The sequence below is a fragment of the Psammomys obesus genome, unplaced genomic scaffold (assembly GCF_907164565.1).
Source record: "Psammomys obesus unplaced genomic scaffold, mPsaObe1.curated_primary_1811, whole genome shotgun sequence".
NCBI lineage: Eukaryota > Metazoa > Chordata > Mammalia > Rodentia > Muridae > Psammomys > Psammomys obesus.
In genome coordinates, this window is record NW_026590468.1 from 869682 (window position 1) to 896635 (window position 26954).

The window sequence follows — 26954 nt, forward strand, 5'->3', positions numbered from 1 at the left end:
ACCTCTAAGGCCAGTGAGAGACCCTGCCTCAAAATATAAAGTGGACAGTGTTCCTGTGACACTTGAAGTTTCCTGAGGTTGTTCTCTTGGTCTCCACATGCATTTGGTTATACCCTCACACAAGCATGCACACCTGTACACACACACACACACACACACAGAGAGAGAGAGAGAGAGAGAGAGAGAGAGAGAGAGAGATCCTTAAATCTTTATAAACTACTTGTTTGCTATATCTCTATACATATTACCTTCAAATCTTCTAAGGTTTTAACTTACGATTTTTAACAACCTGGTCATTATCTTCATCTGCCCATTTCTGTCCACAAATGGGAACTTTGACATAGGATTGTTAACTAAATTTCCATTGTTAACCTTTTACTTTCCACAAACATTTGCTAATGTCATCTTCTGCTTGGTTTAATTTACTGTTGATTATATTACCAATTGACTTCAGCTTACACATATCTTCTAAGCTGAGCATATGTTCTAGATATTTCTATGCAAGTACCTCATGGAATTTCAAACTCAAAACTTGAATTCATGATCTTCTTAACAACTTTATTCTGTTTCTGTTCTGAATTTTTTTTTTTTTTTGTTACATAGAATCAATGCCTATCAGTTGCACACCCTAAAATTTGGGAGATTATTCCAGATTCCCCTGTATCTTTTGGTGGCCTTCTTCCCTCAGTAATTGCTTCCTAACTTGCTCCTGTTACCCATAAACTCAGTTTCTGTGGTCTAATCTCTGCAGAGAGTAAAACTGGTAGTTCTAGGATAAGTATTCCTAGGTTGAAATCACAGATTCTAATTTATACCAGGTAGTTGTTGGCAAGTTTCTTAAGCTTTTTGTGCCTTGTTTTCTCATCTCCCAAATGGCATATAAAATTTCTTTTTTCATATAGTTACTAGGACAATCAATTGAGTTATGTTTTCTAGTTAGTTTTTGACAACTTGACATCAAGTTGAGTCACTTAATTACAGAATTGACTCCATCAGTTTTTTCTGTAGGTGTGTTTGTGGAAGCATTTTCTTGATTGGTAGTTGATATAAAAGGGCCCATCCCACTTTGGGGCGGTTGCCATCCCTCGGCAGGTGGACTAGAGTTATATAATAAGAACAGTAGCTGAACAAGCAGAGGAACAAGCCAGCATTTCTCTGTGGTCTCTGCTTCATGCCCTGCCTTGGCTTCCCTTGATGATAGACAGTGAGCCAAATAAACTGTTTACTGTTTCCTAGTCCAGGCTGATTTTAATCATGGAGTTTATCCCAGGAAGAGAGAAGTAACTAGGGCAATATGTGCGACCCTGAGAACACTGTAAGAACTTAATAGTTTTTACTGGCATGGATGACACAAATTGGGAAGGCTGTCTGAAGGGTTCCCACAAGGATAAACACCTGTAGGAAAGGTATTTGAAGGATATTTACTTTTTTTTTTTTTTTTTGAGATAGGGTCTCACTATGTATTTCTGAGTGTATACCAGGCTGGCCTTGAACTCACAGGCATCCACCTGCCTCTGCTTCCCAAGTGCTGAGCTTAAAAGTGTGCACTACCATGCCCAGCTTGTATATCTATTTCTTAACTAGACTCTCAATCAGTCCTTTATTCAGTTGCATGCCATGTCCCGACCTTCGAAGATACCCAGTGTTTCTAATTACTAGAATTTATAGGTTCTTGGGAACAAATTAATTTTTAATTTGCTTCAGTCTTTCCTTTTGTAACCAATTAGTTTTTTTTTTTTTAATGTTTTACACGTTCACGATCCAATTGGTAGCTGGTGTTACATGTAGCTACTGGGTCACTAAAATGTGACTGACTAGTGCTACACAATCCGAAATAACATTTTGGCTGTATCAACTTAAATAAAGCTTATTTAAATCGATTTCACGTTTATTTTAACCCTTTTAATGTGACTGTTAGAAAAACCCCTCTTACACAGATTATATTTTTATTGGACGATGTTGCTATGTACCTTACACAGGTTTTACCCTTCTCTTCTGATATCCTGTTTTCTATCCTCTCTTTAGTCTTGTAGGTTTATACACTTTTTCATTTCTGGAGGTGTCTAGGAAAAAGCAAAAAAAAAAAAATACACATGTTACACTCTCCATGTTTAACTGGAAGTTCTCCCTACACTTTTCAGAATCCACTTTTGAGATCTACAATCTCACTGCTTTATGTCTGGTCAGCAACTGCACGTTCAGCTAAAATAAATTACTGCCAGTTCTATGAACAAGGCAGGACGCTGTGGACTTTCCTAACTTAGCTTTCTTTGCTTGCTTTTCCTGAACTCCCCTTCTAACCCCTCTCACCTGTATGCCTATTAATTAAAGAGTTTAAATTTCATCTCAGCAGAGCCTTTCCTCCCCCCTCTCTCTTCCTCTCTCTCTCTTTCTCCAGTTGAGCTGACTGTAGAGTTCAAAATTTTGTTTAGCTACCTACCAGTTTCTCAGAGGAACCCATTTGATTGACCACACCGTGTAATGCTAAATTCAGATTTTGATGTGTAGTTTAAAGCTAAAAGAGCATTTGTTAAAGGAATAGAGACAGGTGGCATATAGCCAAGGTTTTGTAACAATTGATGAGTGTGGCTGAAAAAGTTTCTTAAGAATGGTTGTTCTAAGCTGTCTTTGTTTGTTTGTTTGTTTGCCTGGTTTTTGACAGGTGAGGATGAACCAGAAATTTTCCAGGTAGAAGAAACAGGATGAACAAAAGTCCACTTGAAACCAGAAAATTGGTAGCAAATAATGCGTCATCAAGTTTCTAAAGAGCATTGCTAAGACTAGATCATGCAGGACCTTGAGGTCAGAGAAAGAAGTTTGATGTCATTCTGAAGGTAATGGTAGGTTTTGGAAGGCTTTAAGCTATGGCGAGCGCTTAAGAGTGCTAAATTTTGGTTTTATTGCCCTTGGTTGCAGATGGAGTGTGGAAGTGAAATGTATGAATGGAAGTGAGTTCCTCCCACAAACGAGGAAAGGCTTTGGGGGTGGGTGGTGAGCAGGGATGGGGAGAAGTGCAAAACAGTCAGGTGTAGGTACTAGGATGCCCAGGCCTGGGCGACAGCCGGACGCAGGGTGAGCTGGAAGGTAGAAGCTTGCGGTTGGCGCACACCATACTACTCTGGGGGCGCTTTGTCGGAGCGGAGGGCACGCTCGCCTTGTCCCTCGCGCGCCGCCGTCCGCGTAGCCTGCGGGTCGGTGTGAGCCGGCAAGCGCTGCGGTTCCGGTTCCGGTTCCGATCTGGGCGGTGCGGTAAGCAGCCATGGCGTATTCCACTGTGCAGAGAGTGGCGCTGGCCTCGGGCCTCGTTTTGGCCGTGTCGCTGCTGCTGCCCAAGGCCTTCTTGTCCCGCGGGAAGAGGCCAGACTCGCCGCCGAGCCCCGAAGGTGAGAGCCGCCGGGTCGCAGGCAGTCTTGGCCTCCCAGACCCACTCCCTTCCCCTAAGTGGCTTGCGTGTCATCTTGTTACTTGTGCCCGAACTTAGAGTAAGTAGGTTTAGCCTTTCTGCTCTGCGTCTGTAGGCACCTTAGTTGGTAGTGGAGTTTCATCTTGGTTTTGGGCGCTCACTGTTTCAGCCTCTTGTTGCCTCTTTGAGCAGTTTGAGCTGGGATTTGTGGTGCACGCCTATAATGCTAACCTTCCAGAGGCAGGATAATCACTAAGTTCAAGGCCAGCCTGGTCTGCTTAATGAATTCCAGGCCAGCCAGGGCTACATAGTAAGACCCCATCTCAAAACAACAAAAACATCTAGATTTTAATAATTAAAAAAAAATTTTTTTTGTTTTGTTCCTGAAGTAGAGTTAAACAAGTTCCTGTATTCCTCATGCCTGTTAATTTTTGTTTTTTGGCATGAGTGTGTTGTTTCAAAATCAGCCCCTTTGACTACTACATTCTGGCAGTTTTACAGAATCTGTAAATGCATGGACATGAATGCTGGGAGAAGGGACTGGAACAATTTGCTATTGTTCACAAAGTTCTGCTGTTAACTTTGTCTTGTGAATAATCCCTGTAATATCCTTGAGCCATGTGAACCTTCTGATTTCAGCCTGTTGGTTGCTGGACAGCTCCCTTTGAACTGTAATCCTCTTTGAATTTGTGCATATTGGCTGTCTCCATCCTCCAGGAGCGTTAGAGATTAAAAATACTATAAATGCAAAACGCCATGCTCCAGGGGCTGAAGGCAGGTTGAGCACATTATTCTGCCCACAGAATGTGTTTGATGAGCTGTGCTTGTAAAGTTGTCATTTCCCCCCTTCTATCATTACAAAATGCAAAAAGTTTTGCTCATTTTTTTTTCCTATCTGTGGTTTTTGTCTTGAAAAAGAGTAAAACTGTCATGACCGTGAGCAGTGAAGAATTTAAAAACCTCTTTTTACCTGGTTGAAATATCGTAAAGAAGTGCTGTTGAATGTGAGTGGAAGACATTCCTACTTCACAGTGTTGTAATGGGGATAGAGTGCATTGTAGACGAGACTCTCCTTTGAGAACCCAGGGACTGGTGGGCAGTGTTCCCGTCTGTGGGTGTTGCCTTTTCCATTTTCTTCATTCCTGAAATGCTCATCTCTTGCTACCTTTCATCATTCAATTTTCTGCTCAGATGTACCCTTCTTAGACTTTGCCTGCTGACCCCAGTTAAAGTAAAGCTTCCCTCAGGACCACTTTAAAGGTAGTTTTAACTAACAGTTACGGTACATCCTTCACATGTCATACACACAGTGTTCAGACACTCACCGAATTCCACAGAACAGGAGTCAAATCCTTGCCTGGTTTAGTAGAGGAAAACAGATGTGTTACTAGGTATGTACCAAAGTGTTGTTATTCATTCTGGCCTGCACCTGGAACAGTGGAGATGTGCAAATGCAACAGTCTGTTATAACCTAACAGAGGTTTTATAGAGAAGTTTCTTCTTCCGCCCCTCTGAATCTAATGCATCTACCATACAATTTGTTTATTTTAGCACACAAGTCAATTTTTTTTTTGCATATCCACTGTTGTGTAGCCATTAGCCCAATATGTCTTATAACATGTCATCACCTTCTAAAGGCAATCTGTACCTTTTTGTTGTCACCACACTCATTTCTCCATTGTTAGATGACTCCAGTCATCTTTTTCTGCATCTGTAGGATCATCTATACCCTTCTTGCTGGCTTCTTTAAACTAGTATATCTCAAGATTAATTTATTTTCTAGCGAGTACTTCATTCCTCTTAATGGCTGAATAATAGTCCATTGTGTTGATAGATCACATTTTTACTGATCTCTTTGTAGTTGATGGATATTTGGGTTGTTTTACCTTTCAGCTCTTAGGAATAATGCTACCATTTGTTTAAAGATTTCTGTGTTGGCATACGTGTGTGATTGGAACTAAGAGTGTGATTTCCTGGTCCTATTGTTGCATTTTACTTTTTGAGAAATCACCAGATAGTTAATAAAGTGACCTTTCCACTTTACAGGCCTACCAGCAGTCTATTAAGGTTCTGATTTCGCTACATTTTACCAACTGTAGGGTCAAGGTTGAAATTACTGTGGCCATCTTGGGTTATAATGACCATGATTGCCCTTGAGTAATGCTAGTGAACTTCCTGGCAGGTAGTAGACAAAAGCTTAGACTGGTGTGTGGAACTATATGAGCAGAGCCTGGTGCTGCTGAGAGTGTGCATGCCATCTTTGGCATTAGCTTGAGTCAGAGTCAGACATGGTGTGTTCCTGGATTTGGAGAAACATCATTTCCTGGTGGTTACAAAAGCTCCCTTCTTCTGACAAGGATAATGGAGAGTCACCAGTCTTTTTTGCTGTCTTGACAACCACATGTGTGTCAGTAAGTCCCAAATTAATGACATTGCAGTCCTGGGTCTGTCTACCTTTCTTTGGTCTCATGGGACTTCACAGGTGGTATAGACACTGGGCTAGATTTTTTCTATCTCTCTGCTAACTGATGGCATTAATGAATGTGTGTGTTTGCTTTTTCTGTATCTTCTGTAGAGAAACATCTACTCAAGTCTTTTATCTTTCATGAGTGGGGAGGTTGTCAATTGGTTAAGTTGTACATGTTGCTACATGCTACACGTGCTCGTACATTTTCTTCTATTCAGTGTGTTGTGTTTACTTTTTTCAAAAGAAGTTTTAAATTTTCACCAATTTCAGCTTTTTTCTTTTGTTGCTTTTCATGTCAGATATGTCTAAGACAAATCATTGTCTTATGAAGATTTATTCCTACTTTGCAAGATCTATTGTTTATGTTTTGGGCCTTTTTGAAGTTTTTTTTTTTTCTTTTTTTTGGCATATGATAGGAAAGAGTTCAACTGCATATAGCTGTTCTAGCACCATTTATTGAAGAGACTGCTCTTTCTCATTCAGTTGTTTTCGACACCCTTGTGAAAACTCAGCCAGCTATAAACATGAGTTCATACTTATATTCTCCATTCTGTTCCAGTAGGCTATACATTGCTTTTTGGAAACCAGGAAGTTTCAGTCCCTTAAGTTTTTTCTTTTGTAAGATGGTTTAGGATTTCTTTGTTTTGTGACCAGCATTTCAATGTTAATTATTGACCATTTCATTGGTTCCTGATAGAAAACAATAAAAACAAAGAGCCAAAAGTTAGACGAGATTTTGCTGGAATGTGTTGAATCAGTTTTGAGAATGTTGTCTTACCAATGTTAAGCTTTCAGTCTGTGAGCACAGGTTTTTATTTATCTAAATCCTTTTCTTTTGAAGAACTTTTAGCTTTTAGCATTTAAGCCTTATTTTGTTAAATATACCCCTATATTCTTTTATGCTATATTGTGAATTGAATTATTATTTTTATTTTGAGATTGTTCCCTGCTAGACCATAAATACATGATGCTTATGTATTAAGCCTGTATTCTGCCACTTGCTGACTTGTGTGTTAGCTTTTTGAACATAATCATTTTGTCTTCAAATGAGATACTTTTATTTTTTGTTCTGATCTACATTCTTTTGTTTCTTTTCTTGCTTAACTGGACTAACTGGAGTCTGGTACCAGTATAGACTAGACATGATAAGTGCCTTTATTCTATATTGTTTCTGATCGTAAGAAGAATTTTCTTGTACCCTTAAATATAGTGTGGGTAAGAGATGACTCAGTTGTCTTTTATCAGACTAAGAAAATTTCCTTCTGTTTTTAGTTTGTTGAATGTTTTTGGTCATGGATTGAATACTGATTTTTACCAAATGCCCTTTTTACTGCCAAGATAATTGTGTGGTTTGCTTTTAATTCCATTGATATGGTATATACATTAATTGGTTTTTAAATAATAAACCAACCTTGCATTCTTTGGCTGAAATGAAGAGGCAACTCTAAAGACTCTCTCTCCCTCTCTCCCTCTACCTCTCCCACTCCTTCCCTCCCTCCCTCTTTCTCTCTCTCTCTCTCTCTGTCTTTTTCTGTTCTTTTTTAACTTTTGAGGACTAGGACCTGACTTGAGGTTCCTCTGACTCCCTGATATGTGGAGAAGGAACACAGCTCCCTCTCTAAACCAAGAATATGTTTGGGAGAACCAGTAATAGCCTGGGGCCAAGGCATTGGGGAAGCTGCAGTTTAAGATCCTGAGAACCCAACTCTTGTAAGGGTTATCAGTCACTCTGTGGTTATCAGTCCCAAGGCACTTGAGATGTCCTATGTTCCCCTTTTGAAACATAGCTAGATTAGCTTTACACTTACTTTGTCCCATTATATGATAATTTTTTTCTGACATTGTCCTATTTTCCCTTTCAGGAAAAACTGTATATAAGATGCTATACTTCTTATAGCATCATTTATGCAAGCCCTCTGGACCCCAGCTTCCCTGTCTTCTTCATCCTCTCATCTCCTGGCCCTCTCACTTAAAACCCTGTAATGAAAAATGACACACAGGTTGCGGTCATTAGCCATCCAGTTGAAGGGAATTTCTGGTAGAGCAAATATAGTGTCTTGAAAAAGGCATAAGAGTTTTGAGATCTGACACCAAAGACATTGATGGAGATAAGACCACATGGAAATATTTTTCTGCTATAATTGAGGAGTCTGGATTTTATCCAAATCATCATAAGTTATAAGAGAAAAAAAATATTCAGTTTTAGAATGAGAGTGGTGTGGAAGTTACATGGAGAATGTTCTAGGAGAAGGTTGTTGTCATAGCCAGGTGTGATACCATGACCATCACTAAGTCAGTGTCCTTGAGTTCATCAGTTAGCATGCTTTTAAGTGAGAGAAGATGGAGCCTGAGTTGTCTGACAGGAAGGGATTTATTTTACTGTGTAAATTAAAAGAATGTTAGAACTGATTCCCAGGGTGGTTTAAGTCATAGATTGTCTCATCAGAACTCAGCTTTATACTGTGACTTATCATTTCTGGGTTTTTTCTCATTGTGACTCATCCATATCTGTCTCCCACCTTAGGGTATGAACAGTAGCTGCAACAGCTGCATTGCATGCTCACATCCTGCTGTCCATGGAAACAGGGGTCTCTTTCCCCCTACTCACACCTAACCTCAACTCCATTTTTCTGGAGAAAATAGCCTTTCATCTTAATGTCTTGAGTTAAGTTACTTGTAATGCTATGAGTGCTGGATATCCTGGTCTCAGAGGAAGCATTGTTACCAGGGCAAGGAAGCCTGTCACCCATGTTGGGAGGCAGAGCAATTACAAGGGATGTTTTTATGTAGAAGCAACAGGAGAAGAGGGAAGCATTGCAAACTGTTCTTAGCCTTAGGTGAGGCAGGTAGTAATTGATATCCTCACCTCATGGGAATGGAGAAGGAAGAAGAAAGACCACAAGACTTTATTACTCGTTTCTCCAGCATGTTATTTCTTCCTGCTATGGCATCTCTAGCTTCCTACCTCCCTCCTTACATAATGTAGTTGGAGATGGCTGAACACAGGCTGCATTAGAATGGGTTTCTAGAATTGCAGGTAGTAGCAGGTATAGACAGCCTATTCCTGAAGCAAACATCTTCCTCCATTTTCCTTCTTAAAAATTATGGACTGAGTTTGCTGCAAGTTTTTGGCAGTCTCTGATGATGTTGCTGTAGTGTATTAAAACAACCTCCAGGTTATTTGCTTCCTGTAACAAGCATCTAGGTTTTGTCCATTTTGTGCTGTTCACTTGGCATTTTGGAACCAAATATGGGATTTTGTAGTTTTCTCTGTTGCATTTTTGCTATTTAAATTTGTCCTGGCACTTCTGCTTCTTGGATTTTTTTTAAAGGGAATTCCTTGTTGAATTCAGTGTCTTTATAATTTATTTCACCATGCTGATAAAAAGAAAAATTTGCTACAGTGTTTCAAGCACAAGCAAAAGTAGAATAGTTCAGTGTCTATACCACCCTGCTTCACCCTGGACTGTGATCAGAATGCCTTTATGCTGGAGCCTTTAGGTTATTTTAAAAATGTATCAGTTATTAGCAGTTACTTTTAGGATCACAGAAAGATTTTAGTTGGAAGGCCTTCATGTAGTTATTAGTCTTTCAATTGCTGTGGTCCATCTTCCTCTGCCTGCTTACTCCCTCCACTTCAGACTGTTGTCTATGCAATAGCCATAATGATCTGTTCAAGCCCAAGTTGACACACAGTTTCCCCTTCTCAGAACCCTTCAGTGGCCTCCAGGTTCGCTGGATGAAGGGGCAAAGGCTTATGTGACCTGAAGCCTGGTTGTATGCCTTTGTCCCTGGTTCCTTCTGCTTTGTACTCTCTCCATGTTGTTTTGGTCACACTGGCCATCTCCTGGCTGTTTCTTGAACATCCTGGACATGCTCTCTCCTCAAGGCTCTTTTATGTATGGTTCCTTCTGTCTGAAGGGCTCTTCCTTGGCCTATCCATATGCCTTTTTTTTTTTTCCTTGTCTTCACTGAAATGACTTCTGCTGTCTTCTCAGCAGGGCTCAAAGTGACTATGGCTGTAGACCTCCTGCTACTTCATTAAAGTCTTAGCTTCCTGAATTACTACCTATACTCTTTCTGCTTTATTTTTCTTCTCAGTATTTATCATTGTCTTTATTGTCTCTTTTACCATTTAGAAATGAGGGCAGGGATTTTTGTTTGTCTACTACATTTGCTATATGTCCAGTTGTAGACCAGGTGTATATATTATAGATAGTATTTACTGAACACACGGAAGAATGAGTGAATTAGTTCATACTTCCTGTTTTCCACTGTTAAGAGTTTGTGAGCTATAACCAGTACCATTAATTGTGTCATTCTTATATTTTTGGTTGTGATCCTAGCTTTTAATGGCTGATTTATCTCTCCAGTTGAATTATATCATTCTTTACAGTTACATAATTGGTCTTGCCTCCATGTGTTATATGCTATGGATCTTATAAAATATATATTTGCAAAGAGCTTTAAGTCAGCTGAAAATATTGTATGATACAAACAAAAATGAAAATATGTATTCATTAAAAAATACATCCACATTTTAACAGCTGTTGTATTCTGGACTGTAGGATTATGGGTGAATTTTATTCTTTACATGTTTTTGTGCTTTTTTTGATATATATGTACAGGTTTCTTACCAGAGATGAATATATAATAGCTCTTTCCTCCCATATTCCTAGTCCTCCAGGGAAGAATTCTTTTCAGGATCTGCTGGAGCATTACAGCATGCCTGTTTCTCTATAGTGGGAGAGTCCACCAGCCACTCTATTCTTCAAAATGCAGCAATCATTATCTGGATTCTTTCAGACTTCATCTTTTGTAATTCATAAAGTTTTCTTTAGTTCAGTGGTTTTGTTTCCCATTTCTATTGGTAGAAATTATTTGATGAATATTGGAATGAGCCTTCTTCTGGAACTTTCCCCACTTAGTATTGTTAATTATCCATTTAACCTGAAGGTTTCTCCTATTGATAGACTGCACAGAAACTAAAGGCCAAGAAGTTCTGTTTTCTTTGCATCGCTTTTTTTTTTTTTTAAATCACCAGTCAAGTTTCCCTTTTGCTCTACACATCACTAAAAACACTGTATCTTTTGCTGGTATTTTTGCAGATCTTAACTTGCTTTGGACCATAGCCTCCTTTTTCAGCTTTTTTAAGTCTGAGTCATTCATGCCAACTGCTTCTGCATTTTTTCATCTTTCTGACCTTTTACAGGGCCTTATTTGCTGACTTTGCTTTATATTTATATTTACTTTTCCACCTTTCTTCCCTACCTACTGAGACTTTTTGAAATGCCCAGCCACAGTTGTACTTTAAGAGCTTTCCTCTTAGGGTCTCATGCTGTGGAATTGAGTCTCTGTTTAAAAAAAAAAAAAAAAAAAAAAAAAACTTTGTAAGCCTGTCTTTCTGAGCTTGCACTACATAGCTCCTCCTCCTGTTGCTACACCCATTAAGGATACACATTTTTCTTGGTCACAGTAATGATCCCTCTGCTTACCTCAGATACCTTTTGTGGGACATAAACTTCAGCACACTGCATCAAGCTAACACTGTCCAGCGTTAGTTAAATCAGACTTTGAATGGCATCAAGGTAGTTAAATCCTCCAAGATGCTAGAACTGGCATCAGCAGAGTCTTGTCCACCACCTGCCCTAGCTGGGAGCCTTTGCTGCTCCCACAGTCACATAGCTGAATATGGCTGCCATGCCTTTAAAAGGGCAGCTCCATACTGGCCACTTCCAGGAAACTCATTCCCTGGAACAATAGCTCAGTTTCTTTTGCCATTATGTACTTGAGTGGTGCAGAGCTCATTGAGTTTTGGTTTCTTTGAGCTAGAGAAATGCATACGTATACATTATATGTCACATATTACTTTGTTACTTTAATTGATGCCTTACATATTGGTATATAAGTGCCTAAGGACAGATGTCTTACTATGTTTGTTCTCCTTATGAAACCTCAGATATCTGTACTGAAGGAGTGCTCAGAGAATATAAGAGATGGGAACCTTGCAGGAGCCTGGCAAGGAAGAGTCTGTCAGAGCTGTCCCAGCTCCACATTAAGTCATGTTGAGTTAAGTATTGCCGCTTCAGCTGCAGTGTGTAGGCAGAAGCCTCTGCATCTTAAGGACCTGGCCATTAAGACCACTCTTGAATTGTAGTTAGCAGAGGCACAAACACATCCAGTTCTTTATTGATTTATTTGCGCCATTAAGACCTTTCATGAACTGCTCTAATGAGAAATATAAACACATTCCAGTTCCTTATTGATTTATTTGCTCAAGAATGAAATGCTGCAGATAGTTAACACTCTTCTTCAGAAAGCTCTTTTGTTAATAGTCTTAGAGTATGTTTCATGACCAGTAGAGTGGCTATTAACAAGCAAAAGTAAAACTCACTCTGGAAAGCCATTAGGTTTTTAGACAAATCTAAATGATATGCTAAAGGAAAACTTAATGATCAAATAAACATAAACATTTTTTATGGGGGAAGCTTTCAATAAACTAGATTGAGTCAAGTTATGTTTTGTTGAATATTTAAGTACTTTCAGAAGTTTCTTGTACAGCTACTTTCTGCATTGAAAAAAGTATAAATTTTAATGTCTTTAGTATTTGTATTTTTTTTTCAGATCTTTTCACCTACTTTAAAAATTTTTATTATGTTTATATATTTAATGGGGTGGGTAAGAAGGTGTGTGCTACAGTACAGGAGCCAATTTTCCCCTTTCGCTGTGTGGATCCTGAGGTTTGAACTCAAGTCATTAGGCCTGGCAACAAGGACCTTTGCCCACTGACCTATTGCTGGTCCTTGTCCTTTCGTTTACTTCCGTATGATGCATACGTGTAGTGTAGCATATGTGCATGTGCGCATGCACACCTACTCTCCTGTACTCACACATGCACGCGCACTCTCACACTTGCACCTGCATATACACCCGCCTCCCCTCCACTCAGACACACACACACACGTGCATGGGCCACAGTACATGGGAGGAGGGCCACAGAACTGAGGTGTCAGTCTTTCCTCTGCACCTTGTTTGAGACATGGTCTCTGTTTGCAGCTGGGTACGCCAGGCTAGCTGGTCTGCTAGCTCCTGGAGATTTTGTCTCCACTTCCCATCTCATCAAGGGACTGCTGGTATTACAATCACAGGCTGTTGAAGCCAGCTTTAGGTGGGTTCTAAGGATCCAAATTCAGGTTCTCACACTTGTTTGATAAGTGCTGTTACTGCTGAGCCAGACCCAAACCTCATTAAAGCAAATGTAAAAATTTCCACAAACCCTATTCATAACATAAAACTTGGTAGTACTAAAAGATTGGAAATAATTTAAATGTTCTTTATCTGGAGAATAGGTAAATAAACTTAAGATTTATTTAAAATGCTGGTCAGTAGTATGGGCAAACTGAGCTATACATATCAGCATGACTTCATTTCTGGGCTAAGATACTGATCACTTCTAGATAAAAAGGCAAAATAAAGAGCTGGGGAGTTGAGTAGCATGTGTGTCATGATGTCAGAATTTTTTTTTTTAATTTTGATAAAAAGTATCTGAGACAGTCAACTTATAAAGAGAAAGGTTTATTTTTGGCTGTTAGGTTTAGAGGTTCTGGATTGGTTTGGCCTGCTATTTTGGGCCTATGATGAGGTAGTGCATTCTGTCAGGAAAATATGAAGGGCAAAACCTCTTGCATTAGGATCTAGAAAGCCTGAGAGTGAAGGGTGCTGGGTTCCCACAGTCACAGTGACTCAAAGCTCTGCCACCAGGTCCCCACCTCTTAAAGGTCCATCAGTTCCCAACAGCACAACCCTGGACACCAAGGTTCTAACATATTGGCCTTTGGGAGACATTTAGGATTCAAAACAGTAGTGATCTTCAGTGATCACGCCTTCAGGTTCTGCTTCATGCTTTGATTTCTACCCCTCAGTGAATGTACTAACTATGCCTCCTCCTAAAAGCCTTGGTAGTTTATATGGGGAAGGGCCAGAGGTCTCAATGCCAAACGGTTCCATCTCCAGCAGCAAGTGCTCTGGCCAAGTACCAAGTGTCAAAACAGTTCATGTGACCTGAAGACTGGAACCAAAGCAAGAAGAACACAGAATAGGAGAAGGTGCTATCTCAGTGACAGCCAGTTAGTACTGAGCTAAAATGGAGCATTTGCTGTTATACTCTGAGAGTAATGTTTGCACTTTGAAACATGTAAAATATTTAAGGAAGAAGAAATGAATTTAGGGCAAAAATCATAAAGTATTAAAATGAAAGATCTAAATCTTATGGTTGAAAAAATGTGGTAGACTATGTGTACAACAAAACTTAAACTTTAAACAAATTTAGGTAACAGTTGAGTGTCATTAAGTACATGTTGTACAACTATCACCAACCCTTTATTCACAATACAAAGTTTCAAAACATCCAAGGCGATATTGTATGTATGAGTTATTTTTATGTATTTGAGTGTGTGCAGTGCTCATGGAAGGCAGAAGAGGATGCTGGATTCCCTAGAATTGGACTTACAGATTTGTGTTCCACTATGTGGGTGCTGGGAATCAAACCTGGGTCTTCTGCGAGAGCAGCAAAGCTCTTAACTATTGAGTCATCTCTCCAGTCCCAGTATTACATATGATTACTTTAGTAAAATGTAAAAGCACACACTAATGAAGTCATATATTAGGTGTTGGTACTGTACACTGATGCATGAGACAGGCTCTGTGCCAAGAAACTTGGACATATAATTTGTTAGCTGAATTTGTTTGTGGGTATGTTAATAAAAGATGAGAGAGGGAGAGACAGAGATAGGCAGAAAGACAGAGAAGGAGAGACACAGATAGACCTGGCTGACTAGCAGAAACATTAAAGTGTAGTAGACAGCAAATGAGTTAGATGGAAGGGGAATGCAAGAAGTCGGGCCCATGGAGGCTGCATAAAGTATGTTCCCATAAGAATACATTGCTTAGTGATGGCTTCGTCATCTTGATTTGTATAAGTATACTTTGGTGTTCACACAGCAGACTTGCTAGCACTGCAGTTTCAGAGTGTATTTCCGTGTTAAGTGGAATGACTGTAATGAACACCTAACTTGGAGGTGCTTGGCATGAAAGTGTGATATGTCATCCAGACTTCCATATTCCTCAGTATTGCATAATTCAAAACTTTCTCTTAAAAACACTTCTAAGAAGTGTAATTAATAAAAAAAAAACAAAGAAAAAAAAGACAAAAAAAAAACACTTCTAAGTAGTAGTTTCCGCATATTTTGCTGTTGCTGACTTTTAAAACATTTGAGTTAATTCTGTTGTGAGAAACTTGGTTCACCAAACTCTGAGAGGTGAGGCTTCCTTACAGAGGGCAGTTATCTGTATAAGGAGAAGAATCCCTTCATCTTCACTGTTCTGATCCTAACCTACTGGCTCATGGACATCCTTTTGTATTAGAGGTTGTAGTTCAAAGCCAGAGTTTGAGAGAAGGAATCTACAAAGGCAATTTTGGAAGGTGAAAATGATTTTCATTTTCAGGTTTGAGGTGATAAACACACAAAGGGCATAAACAATTGGTGTTGGGAGAAGACAAAGAGCTTAGGGGAAAAGTTGGCATTATGGCTATACATTTTGGAAATTATTATAAATTCCTTGAGAATGAACACATTTGCAAAAGGGAAAGAGACAGGTTGAGACAGAATCTTGGAGGAACTAAAGAACTTTAAGCAGACTGGGAAGGGCTACGTATTGCCTAGGCAGCTTGGGAGAGTAATAGCCCATACAGGTCAAGGTAGGTCAATTTGACAGATTTGTTCAGGTTCGTACTTATTGAATCACTAAGGTGATAATTGACAGCCACTTTCTTGCATTGCAGAGAAACTGTAAATGTGAGGACTGAGAAAAGCCGCTGATTTGGTAGAGGCAGCAGGGACATTTGCCACAGTAGCCTCTTATCTGCAAACGCTTAGCTTGTGTCTCACACATAGCCCAGCATGCTGAAAGTGTTCAACAGTGAACATAGGACTGTTAGAATGAAGAATTCCTTCTAGGTTATAAAAGTTGTTTTTACCATCTAGCCTGCATATTCCATTTCTCTCCAAATTATTTTTCCACTTTTCAAAGCGGCATTATCTAGTTTTTCATCTGTGTTGATGTCAAAAGTAACCCTTTTCTTTCTAAAATAGGTTTTATCAATAACCTTTTGGGTCAGTTCTAATGGATGTGTGTTCACTTCTTGCCTCATCAGGATTCATTCAGTGTTGGCTTTGAAATCCTTACTCGGTTCTTACTCCCATCAGTCACTCCTCAACTCCGTGTAAAGACTTTCTAGGGGATTCAGGAGGTGACTCAGTGCTTAAGATGTGTGTGCATTTCTGAAGAGACATCTCCATTCACACCTTCTGCCTATTTTGAATTGGGTTGTCTCTTAATATTGAATGTTAAGAATCCAATAATAATTTGGATACCAGCCCTCATTAGATATATTAAAAAAAAATAACAGAAAAAAGAAGAAAAAAAAAACCACTTCTAAGTAGTAGTTTCTGCATATTTTGCTGTTGCTGACTTTTAAAACATTTGAGTTATTCTGTTGTGAGAAACTTGGTTCACCAAACTGAGAGGTGAGGCTTCCTTTGTAAATCTTTCTCACATTCACTAGGTTGAATTCATTTACTTGATGGTATTTTTTATAGGACAAAAGTTTTAAATTTTAATTATGTCACATTCACTTTCTGTGTGGCGTTTTGTTTTTACACCCTAATCCAGGGTCATGAAGACATATCTGTGTTTTCTCTAGTTTTGTATTTTTTACCTGTTATACTTAAGTCTTCATTTATTTCATATTAATTTTTATTATAGTGTGAGATATAGATCATTTTGTAGACTTTTACACATGATCATGGAGTATGGTGTGGCTGTCTTTACACATTTGTTGAACAGCTAGATCCTCCTCCCTCTCCCACTCCTTCCAGATATGTTTATGTATGTATGCGTATTTTTCCTGCACATACATAGATATGAGGAAATTTAATTTATATGTTAGATATGGAAAGAAATACCAATAATAATAAAGTAGAACAATTGTAACAGTATGCTGCTATAGAACTGGTACTCTTCAGCTATTACTTTGTAAAATAAGGGTCACTTAAACATAGCCACCCTGATAACTGAGGAAATACTGATTAGCAAGCAAGTAGCTATTCCTCATGGATACTATGGATAGAGGGATGATTTATGTGCTAGGCAGGATGGGGTAAGATGGCATAACTATATTATACCACTCAGAATGGTGTTCATAGTTATAACTATGAACTGGTTGTTTTTGGAATTTTCCATTTAATATTTAGTTCATGGCTATCTGTGGGTAACTAAACTTACAGAAAGTGAGAGTATAAGGATACTGCTATACTTTGGTTTCTGTTACTGTCCCAAATGGCCAGCAGTTAAAATATCATATGATGTTCCATCTGTTTCTCGGAAATATACTATATCTGAAGAACGGATCTGACATTAGTCTTTAACCAGGTGGGGTTTTGTTGTTGCTTGCTTGCTTTGAGATAGTCTCACTGCACATCCCACAGGAGCAGGATAGCCAGGTGCTCTTCTTGATCCCCCTGCCTTCGTGAATGCTGAGATTATGGGTATATCCACACCCAGCTTTCAATCAGTTTATTCTTCTAGTGGCTCTTTCTGTCCTATGACTTTTATGATATTGCTTTGCTTTTGTTTACCTATGATCACTCATTTCCCTTTTTGCTCCACACCCCTTCCCCCTTATGTGTGAGGATGCATGCTCCTCCAGGCTTTTTGGTTGAGAATAGTTCATCCAGTTTTCCAGCTTTGCCATTTAGGTCAAACAGAGCTACTGCTCAATCTTACTGCAGCCAGATAACATTTGTTGCATTTCACCATTGCCCTGGATGCAGTTTTATCCTAACCACAAGCCTGTCAGTTCTTCACTGTCTTCTCCCAGTAAACAAAATCTCTACCAAATCTCTGCTATGTTTGATATTAAATGCTTCAGCTAATTACATGGTGATAGTTTTGAACCTATCATTTCTTTTTTACAGTTCTAGCCATTACCTCAGTCAGGCGCTTGAACCTCACAGCTAGCTTATTGTAATAGCTTTCTGCTATTTCTTCCAGATCCTACTTTCTCTTTTATTAGGCCCTGTACTCAACTGCTAGATTAATTCCCTCAAGTACCTTTCTCATTCAGTCGGTTTCCTGATCCAAGATCCGGGGTACTGCACAGTAGTTTGCAAACTATTCCTGTCTATACCACCCTTTCCTTAATTCCTGTTAATTTCTTTATGGTGCCAAACTCACCTGACAGTGTTTCCTTGTTCTCAGTCTTTCATTTCCTTCAACAGTTGACTCCATCTGATGGTGTTCTCTTCCTTTTAAAATATTTGCATCCTGGTAGTGTTTAAAGTTGGAATCTGTGTAGTAATGAAAAACTTGGGGATAACTCTGCTTGTTGTCTGTCTTTGTTGTGGGCATGGTGCCTTTGTCATCATTGTTCCATGAGGGAACTTCATTTCAATTTTCTTGATGGCTCTTTTTCTTTTTACTTAGGCAGAATCTTCAACAAAGTATGTGTTTAAAAATTTTCATGGCCAAGAGATCTTAATAGCATCATCAGTCTGCAGTTTAAAATAATGTAAAGCAATGTCTTTTATCTCATTATCTCATTTTAATTTTTATGTCATTTTTAAAGGCCTGTTAGGATAATCAAAGAGTTTAAAAGCATGTTGCTACATACATTAAATCTAGGTGATTGAACAGTAGCCACATGATATATCAGATTGTATCAAGAGAAAGACTACTTTTTTATATACTGGCTATGCATTTTTATTGTATAATTTTTGGAATAGAGATTTTGAACCAAATGAAAATCATTATAGACAATATAGAAAATTAAAAAAATAATAATTTTCTTAGCTTTAAATAAATAACTAGACCATATAGATAACTAATATAATAATAAAATATTATATATAATAAAATATTACCATTTTTCTTTTTCTTCCTTTTTTTCTTTTTGGTTTTTTCAAGATAGGGTTTCTCTGTATAGCCTTCGCTGTCCTAGACTCACTTTGTAGACCAGGCTGGCCTAGAGCTCACAGAGATCTGCCTGCCTCTGCCTCCCAAGAGCTAAGGTGACAAGTGTATACCACCACACCCAGCTCTATTACCATTTTTATTCTACAGAAAGAAATACTTTTTAAGGTCCTTTGCCATGGCATAGTTATACAAATTTAAGAGAAACTATCATAAATTTTGAAAAGTAAAATGTTTACAAATCCTATTTTGTATTGAATTAGCACAAGAAAAAATTGAAACAATGATAAAAGGATTAAAAACCCCTAATAGCATCAGGAAAAAAAGTCTACTAGAAATGAAGGCTGGTCTGCTTAAACACCACAGAGATCAAAGTATTGTTTTGTTCATCAAGATCAGCCAGGATGTAGGAAAATGTGTATGGATACATACTACTGTATGTGACCCCATTAGTCTTTTGTGGAGTGCAATTTGAGGATACTTGTTAAATTTAAACATGTGCACGCCCCTTAACCCAGGAAAACAACTCCCTGGGATCTCTCTCTCTTTTATTAAAGAATATTTATTCGCTTTACATCCCTATCGTAGCCCTCTCCCCCTTCTCCTCCCAGTCCCATACTCCTACCTTCTTACCCCTTTCCCCACTTCCCTTGTCAGAAAAGGGGATGCTCTCCAACCCACCCCAGCCCATCAAGTTGCATCAGGACTAAGCACATTCTCTTCCACTAAGGCCTGACAAGGCAGCCCAGCTAGGGGAAAGTGATCCAAACGCAGGCAACAGAGTCCATGTCAGAGACAGCCTCTGTTTCACTTGCTAGGAAACCCTCATGAAGACCAAGCTTCCCATCAGCTACATATATGTAGTGGTCCTAGGTCCAGTCCATGCATGTTCTTTGGTTGGTGTTTCAGTCTCTGTGGACACCCATAGTCCTTGGTTAGTTGACTTTGTTGGTCTTCTTGTGAAGTTCTTGTTCCCTCCAGTCCCTCTGTTCTTCCTCCAACTCTTCCACAAGACTCCCCAAGCTCCGCTTAATGTTCAGCTGTGTCTCCCTGCATCTGTTTCGATCAGCTTCTGGTGGACCCTCTCAGAGGATAGTTATGCTAGTCTCCTATCTGGTAGTCCCTGATGGCTTCTGGTCTCTGGGATTTCAGGTAGAGCTGGGGCCTGGGAAATGGCATGTGGAGGGGACAGAACAGACCATACCAGTGCTGGGTTTGCCCGGTGGAACCCTTCCTCTCACCACCCTTAGAATCTCTTATAGAGAAATACTTACACCTGCAGGCAAGGATGTGAGCATTAAAAAGGACATTTTCAGCCTTCAGAAACTGTGATGTGTATTGATATGCTTAAAAACATTTGAAAGAATAGGCTATTACTAGGTAATATTGTAGAATTGGTTAGAGATATAGTTGAGAATTTAGTTACATATGCTATATTGCTTGAAATTTTATAATGACTATAAAGCAATAAAATAATATATCCAGATTTAAAGCATCTAAGAAACAAAATTTTATTTTGATAAGTGGCCAAAGATCTAGAAGCACAGCAATTTAAATCCTTGAATGTTAATGTTATATTAAAAAGAATGAAAACAAGTAAATAAGACACTCATTGGTAAAAATTATGTACACAGAGTCTAAGAAAGACATAAATACTGAAAGTTAAAAATTAAAGATTTAGGAAATATATGCAAGATCTGGTTCTTTGATAGAAAACCCCTGAGAAAGATAGAGACAATGTATTACCCAGAATTAGTAATGAAATAATTTTTAAAATATAGAGAAAAATTACATGTACCTTTGAGATACTTTATATGTTTTGATGACATGTATATAATATTCTAAGAAAGAACACATTTATAAAACTTACATATTTTTCTTAAACTATAAAAACCTAAAATTAACTAAGAACCATAATTTATTAAAAGTGCTAGGACCTAGTGAAACAAAATATTTTCAAACCTTTAAGAAGCAGGCACAATTCATAAAAATATTGAGGTAACAAGCAAATGGAAGTGCTTAAGATCATTTTTGTGTTTGGTATCATTTTAAATTTAGTTGGGTGTGTATACGGTGTGCATGCACATGTGTGTGTATGTGAGAGAGAGGCAGACAGACAGACTTACAGAGACAGAAAGACGAGCAGAGAGAGCAAGTGAAAGAGTTGTATGTCTGTGTGGGGCTGAGGGTGGAGCTCCCATGCCATAGCATGTAGGAAAGGCCAGAGGAAAAATGTGTGGTATCAGTTATCATGGGTTCTGGGGGTTAATCTCAGTGGTTAGGCATTAAAAAAAATTGCATCACTGGGCAGTGGTGGTACACACCTTTAATCTCAGCACTCAGGAGGCAGAGGCAAGTGAATCTTGGAGTGCAAAGCCAGCCTGGTTTACAGACTGAGTTCCAGAATGGTCACGACTATGAAGAGAAACTCTTGTCTGGGGGTAAAAGTCCATAATAGCCTTAAAGCTAACACTCATCACTTAATATGATTCTTGACAATTTAAAAGAGATGTCACCAGCACCCAGAATAAGAACTGGTGGCTTGGTAGTTTCTCTGCCCAAATTGTGCTTCTTTTTTCTGATTGTCTTAGTCAATGTTCCAATGCTGTGAAGAGACACCATGACTATGGCAACTCTTATAAAAGAAGGTATTTAATTGATGCTTGTTTACAGTTTCAGAAGCTTAGTTCATTATCACTATGGTGGGAAGTATAGTGGCATGCTGGCACACGTAGTGCTCAAAATTCTATATCTGTATCTGTAGACAGTAGAAGAAGAAAGACTGGGCTTTTGAACCTCAAAGTACACCCCCACAGACATACTTACTTCAATAAGGCCATACCTCCTAATCCTAATCCTATAAGAGTTTCCCTCCCCGGTGATGAAGTATTCAACTATATGAGCCTATGGGGGATATTCTTACTCAAACTACTACACTGACCCGGGCTTATTTTTAATAATTTCATTTTTTTCCTCATATTTTGAAACCATCTCACTTTTATAGCCCTGGTTGGCCTGGAACTCACTGTGGTATTCAAGTTGCCTTCAAACTCATAGCTATCCACCTTGGCTTCTCAGATGTTGGAATTATGTTATGAGGTACCATTATTGGGTTAGCCCACTCTGGAAATGAAGAGTTTCCCCCATAGCTTCCATGACATCCAGAGTCAGTATTGAGAGGGAAAGGAAGATAATTGGAAGGGAGCATGGGTAAGAAAGGATACAAGGCAGAAGGCAGCTTCCATGACAGTAGCTAATGATCTCACCTCCTTGCCCCCTTTTGTCTACCCAAGGACAGAGTCCACTTAAAGATAGCTCTCAGTTCATAGCACTTTATGATCTGTTTTACAAATACAAAAGTTCTTTTCTTTTTAGGCTGTGTATGTGTTTGAGTGTGTGTGCACATGTGGATGGATATGTATTTGGAGGCCATCGCCCATTGTTCTGTCTGGGATAAGGTCCTTGACTAGCCTAGAACATGCCAGGTAGGCTTAAGCTGGCCAGCCATCAAGTTCCAGGGATCCTCCTGTCTGCAGTTCCCATCACTAAGATTACAAATGCACATTGCCATGCTTTAAATCTAGGGTTTGGGGGATCAAACTCGTCCTCAACCTTGCAAAGCACTTTACCTCCTGAGCCTCAAGCCACATGTCCTTCCCTTTCTCAGGTCATATGTACCTTCTTTAATATCTTTATTTTAAGCTTTTATACTTTTGTGTTTCCTTAAAAGTAATGCAAAGTAATTATGTGTGTTTAACTTACATGATATTATCATTCATAACAAAAAATGCATTGCAGCATTGCTGTTGTTGGGTGTTTAGCCTGAGGAGCCCCTTGAAGATAGATACTCTCACATTGAATGTAACCAGGAACTTCAGTTATGCCATAGGAAAGAATTCAGGTTTTTTTTTTAAACAATTTTTTTTAATTATTTATTTTCTATTTATACAGCATTCTGCCTGTGTGTAGGCCAGCGGCCAGAAGAGGGCACCAGATCACATTATAGATGGTTATGAGCCACTGTGTGGTTGCTGGGAATTGAACTCAGGACCTCTGGAAGAGCAGCCAGTGCTCTTACCCTCTGAGCCATCTCTCCAGCCCCAAATTCAGGGGTTTTTATAAAGCAAAATTGAGTCTACTAAGAAAAAATATACTATAAGCTCAGGTGGGCTCCTTAAGAGAACCATATTTAAGTGCCTTAGCTCTGTGTGTCTGTGTGTGGTGTTATTGTTCAAATGATGTCATTGAAATCTAAGTTTGAAAGACTAGGTAAAATATTTTGTGTTCTTTGGTGGGGATCTACCTTGGAGCCTTGTGCATGCTAGGTAGCTATTTTGTCAAATGAACTACATCTCTAGCCCTGACTTTTTGTCTTAAGGGTTTTTATCCAAAGTTGTCTTATTAGGTAAGTGGTACATATTTACAGATAAGAACAGAGTGCTTTTAAGATAAAGACAAGGTCAAAAAAGATCAAGGTAATTATTACTGTACAGTAAGGATTAGGTCAAGGCATGTGTTTTTAATATATGTATATTAAATATATATGTGTATGTATATTAAATAGATATGGTCCACAAACCTCTTTGTAAGATTGTCTAAGAAAAATGCAGTTCAGTGATGAGAAAGGAGCAGTGATGAAGTTAAACTTAAAATTTGGGGCTTAAGCATGGCCATTTGTTCTGTCTCTCTGTCTATCTCACCTCCCTTCTATTACCCCATTTTATTTTGTTTTTTGTTTGTTTATTTTTTGAGAGAGTATCTCCTGTAGCCCAAGCTGGTTATTTACCCAAGGCTTTGAATTCCTGATTCTTCTCCCTCCACCTCCCCAGTCCTGGAATTACAGAGATATATGACCATACCTGATACCTGGCTCACTAGCTGGTTTAACACTCTTATTTGTGTAATCTTTCAGAAGACTAAATAGTGTTTCTGTGCAGGCCAGTGTTTTTTAATTTTTATTAATTACACTTTATTCACTTTGTATCCCCCCGTAAGCTCCTCTCTCCTCCCCTCCCGATCTCACTCTCCCACCCCCTTCTTCACGCATGCCCCTCCCCAAGTCCCCTGATAGGGGAGGTCCCCCTCTCCTTCCTTCTGATCTTAGTCTATCAGATCTCATCAGAAGTGACTGCATTGTCATCTTCTGTGGCCTGGTAAGGCTGCTGCCCCCTCAGGAGGAGGTGATCAAAGAGCAGGCCAATCAGATTATGTCAGAGGCATACATACATTACTATGTAACCCACTTGGACACTAAACTGTCATGGGCTACATCTGTGCAGGGGTTCTAGGTTATCTCCATGCATGGTACTTGGTTAGAGTATGAGTCTCTGGGAAGACCCCTGTGTTCAAATTTTCTTGTTCTGTTGCTCTCCTTGTGGAGTTCCTGTCCTCTCCAAATCTTACTATTTCCCACTTCTTACATAAGATTCCATGCACATTGCCCAACAGTTGGCCATAAGTCTCAGCATCTGCTTTGATAGTCTGCAGGGCAGAGCCTTTCAGAGGCCCTCTATGGTGGGTTTCTAGCTTGTTTCCTGTTTTCTTCTTCTTCTGATGTCCTTCCTTTTTGCCTTTCAGGATGGGGATTGAGCATTTTAGTCAGGGTCCTCTCTCTGGATTAGTTTCTTTAGATGTACAGATTTTAGTAGGTTTATACTATATTACATGACTACATGAGTGAGTATATACTGTGTGTTTTTTTCTGCTTCTGGAACAGCTCACTCAGGATGATCCTTTCCAGGTCCCACCATTTACCTGCAAATTTCATGATTTCCTTATCTTTCATTGCTGAGTAGTATTCCATTGTGTAGATGTACCACACTTTCTGCATCCATTCTTCAGTTGAGGGGCATTTGGGCTGTTTCCAGCTTCTGGCTATTACAAATAAAGCTGCTACAAACATGGTTGAGCAAATGTCCTTATTGTGTACTGTGCAGGCTATTTTTTTTTCAAATCAAATAGATGTTTTATTTTTTTTAAATTTTATTTTTCTTTTTAGTTACATTTTGTTAACTCTGTGTCCCAGCTGTATCCCGCTCCCTCATTCCCTCCCCAACCCCACACTCCCTCCCTGGTCTCCTCCCTGCCCCTTTCCAAGTCCACTGATAGGGGAGGACCTCCTCCCCTTTCATTTGACCCTGTTTTATCAGGTATCTTTAGGGCTGGCTGCAAAGTCCTCCTCTGTAGCCTAACAGTACTGCTTCTCCCCTGGGGGGGGGGATCAAACAGCCTGCCCTTGAGATCCTGTTAGAAATAGTCCGTGTTCCCCTTACTTTGGAAAACTACTTGGTTACTGAGCTACCACAGGCCACATCCGAGCAGAAGTTCTAGGTTATATCCATAGATGGTCCTTGGTTGAGTGTCAGTCTCAGAAAAGACCCTGTGCCCGGATATATTTGGTCCTTGTACAGCTCCTATCCTTTCCATATCATACTAACTTCCCTTCTTTCATATGATTCCCTTGTGCAGGCTATTTTTACAGGAGTTTTTTTAGTCCAGTCAAAATTCCTGGCTCTCAACCAGCAAGAAAGGCAAAGCAGGTTGGGAGGTGGTGAGGCATCCTTTGCTTTCTTCCTGTCTCCTTTCTTTGCCCTTTCTTTGTCTATCTTGCCTCTGTTTGCTTGTTTGAGGGCTGGAGATTTAATCTATAGCCTTGGGTATGAGAGACCAGCTGTTTACCTATGAGCTATTACACATCCTCTGTTCCCTTTCCCACTTTTGAGACAGGATCTTGCTATGCTGCCTAGGCCAGCCTTCCTCACAGTCCTCCTGCCTCATTCTCCAAGTGCAGGGTGTTCTGCCCAGTTCAAGAACCCCAAAAGACCAGGTATAAACAGACTCCACTGTAAATACAGGAGGTTCTTTTTATTACAAATTACAAGCTGCCGCTTGGGCCCCACCCCCCACCGCTGAAGTGGTGGGAGCCGAGCCCCGTGCTCAGGTTAGTTGGGTGATTTAAAGATTCTGGTCCATCCCAGCATGCCCAAAGCAAGGGCGATTCCTACCTGGCAAGCCTCTATTGGTCAAAATGCTACATTTTAAATTGATTGGCTATAGGAAGGTCCCCAGACCATAATGACCTGGTGTCCCTCCCTAGGGGGATAGGCCAGTTTCCTAGCAACTGTATCTCTAGTGGGTGGGGAAAGAATGAAGTAAGGCGGTCCTTCCCCTCAGGGCATTACTGGACTTCTCCACCCAGCTAGTTCAGGCCTTAATTAATAATAGCTGCTAATTTTTAATTTTTTGGTCTCTCATTTCACCCTTTCCCACGATCATTTGAAGACCCAATCTTGGATCTTCCAGATATGACCCCTTGTATTCTATAGATTGACCTTTTTACAATAGGATCTGAGTACCATTCGCTATATTGCTCTCAAGCATTTCTTTATGAAAGCCATTAAGCAATTGAAAATACAAGGCCCAAAGATAAAAATCAAAATGAGTAGGGGTCCCTTCAGGGTGGATATAGGGGTAGTAAGCCAAAGAGAACTATCATCCTTTTTCTCTAGGGTCTCTCTAGGCTTTTAGCCCAGTTGCTGCAATATTAGTTTCCATTTCAGCTAAGCAGATGCCCAAGATAATAGCTAATGTCAGGGAGCCAGCCCCTTTTGACTTTGCATTTCAGCCTACTAGGTGGTATTCGGGCAAAGATCCATTTTCTGGAGCTTCTTCAGTGCTGACCATTGGACCGTTGGCATCAGGGGCTACGGAGGCTGAAATGCCAGTCAAAGGCTGGGCAATGGGGCAGTCCCAAGCATCTGATTAGTTGATCCACCTGAAGAGGCAGGGAGTAACCATGTCAGTTTCCGGGAAGTCCAGATTTTAGCTTGCAGTCCATAGCTGATCCCAGAATAGAGTCAAACAGGTGAAAATCTGCTGAGACAAATTCAGACTGGAGACAGAAGTTAAAATTTGTCTATTAAATGGGAAAGACCAGGGAAAATCTCATCTGCAATCTTTGGAGCTATGCCAGATCCAGGTCACATGCAGAAACTCATATGGATTTTTTTGGTACACAAAAGGAAATATATATTCAGCAAATCTAATATAACATTC

At 39.5% G+C, this 26954-nt stretch overlaps 1 protein-coding gene across 2 annotated transcripts in view; it reads left to right on the forward strand.

Annotated features, from left to right (window-relative positions):
* The first annotated feature begins 3238 nt into the window (after nucleotides 1-3238).
* The window catches only part of Ric3 (RIC3 acetylcholine receptor chaperone), a 53652-nt gene continuing 29936 nt past the window's right edge, over nucleotides 3239-26954 (forward strand). For both annotated transcript variants that reach the window (XM_055607433.1, XM_055607434.1), the window contains exon 1: nucleotides 3239-3383. In XM_055607433.1, coding sequence (XP_055463408.1) covers nucleotides 3260-3383 — 124 coding nt within the window. In that variant the 5' untranslated portion in view covers nucleotides 3239-3259. The remainder of the gene's footprint in view (nucleotides 3384-26954) is intronic.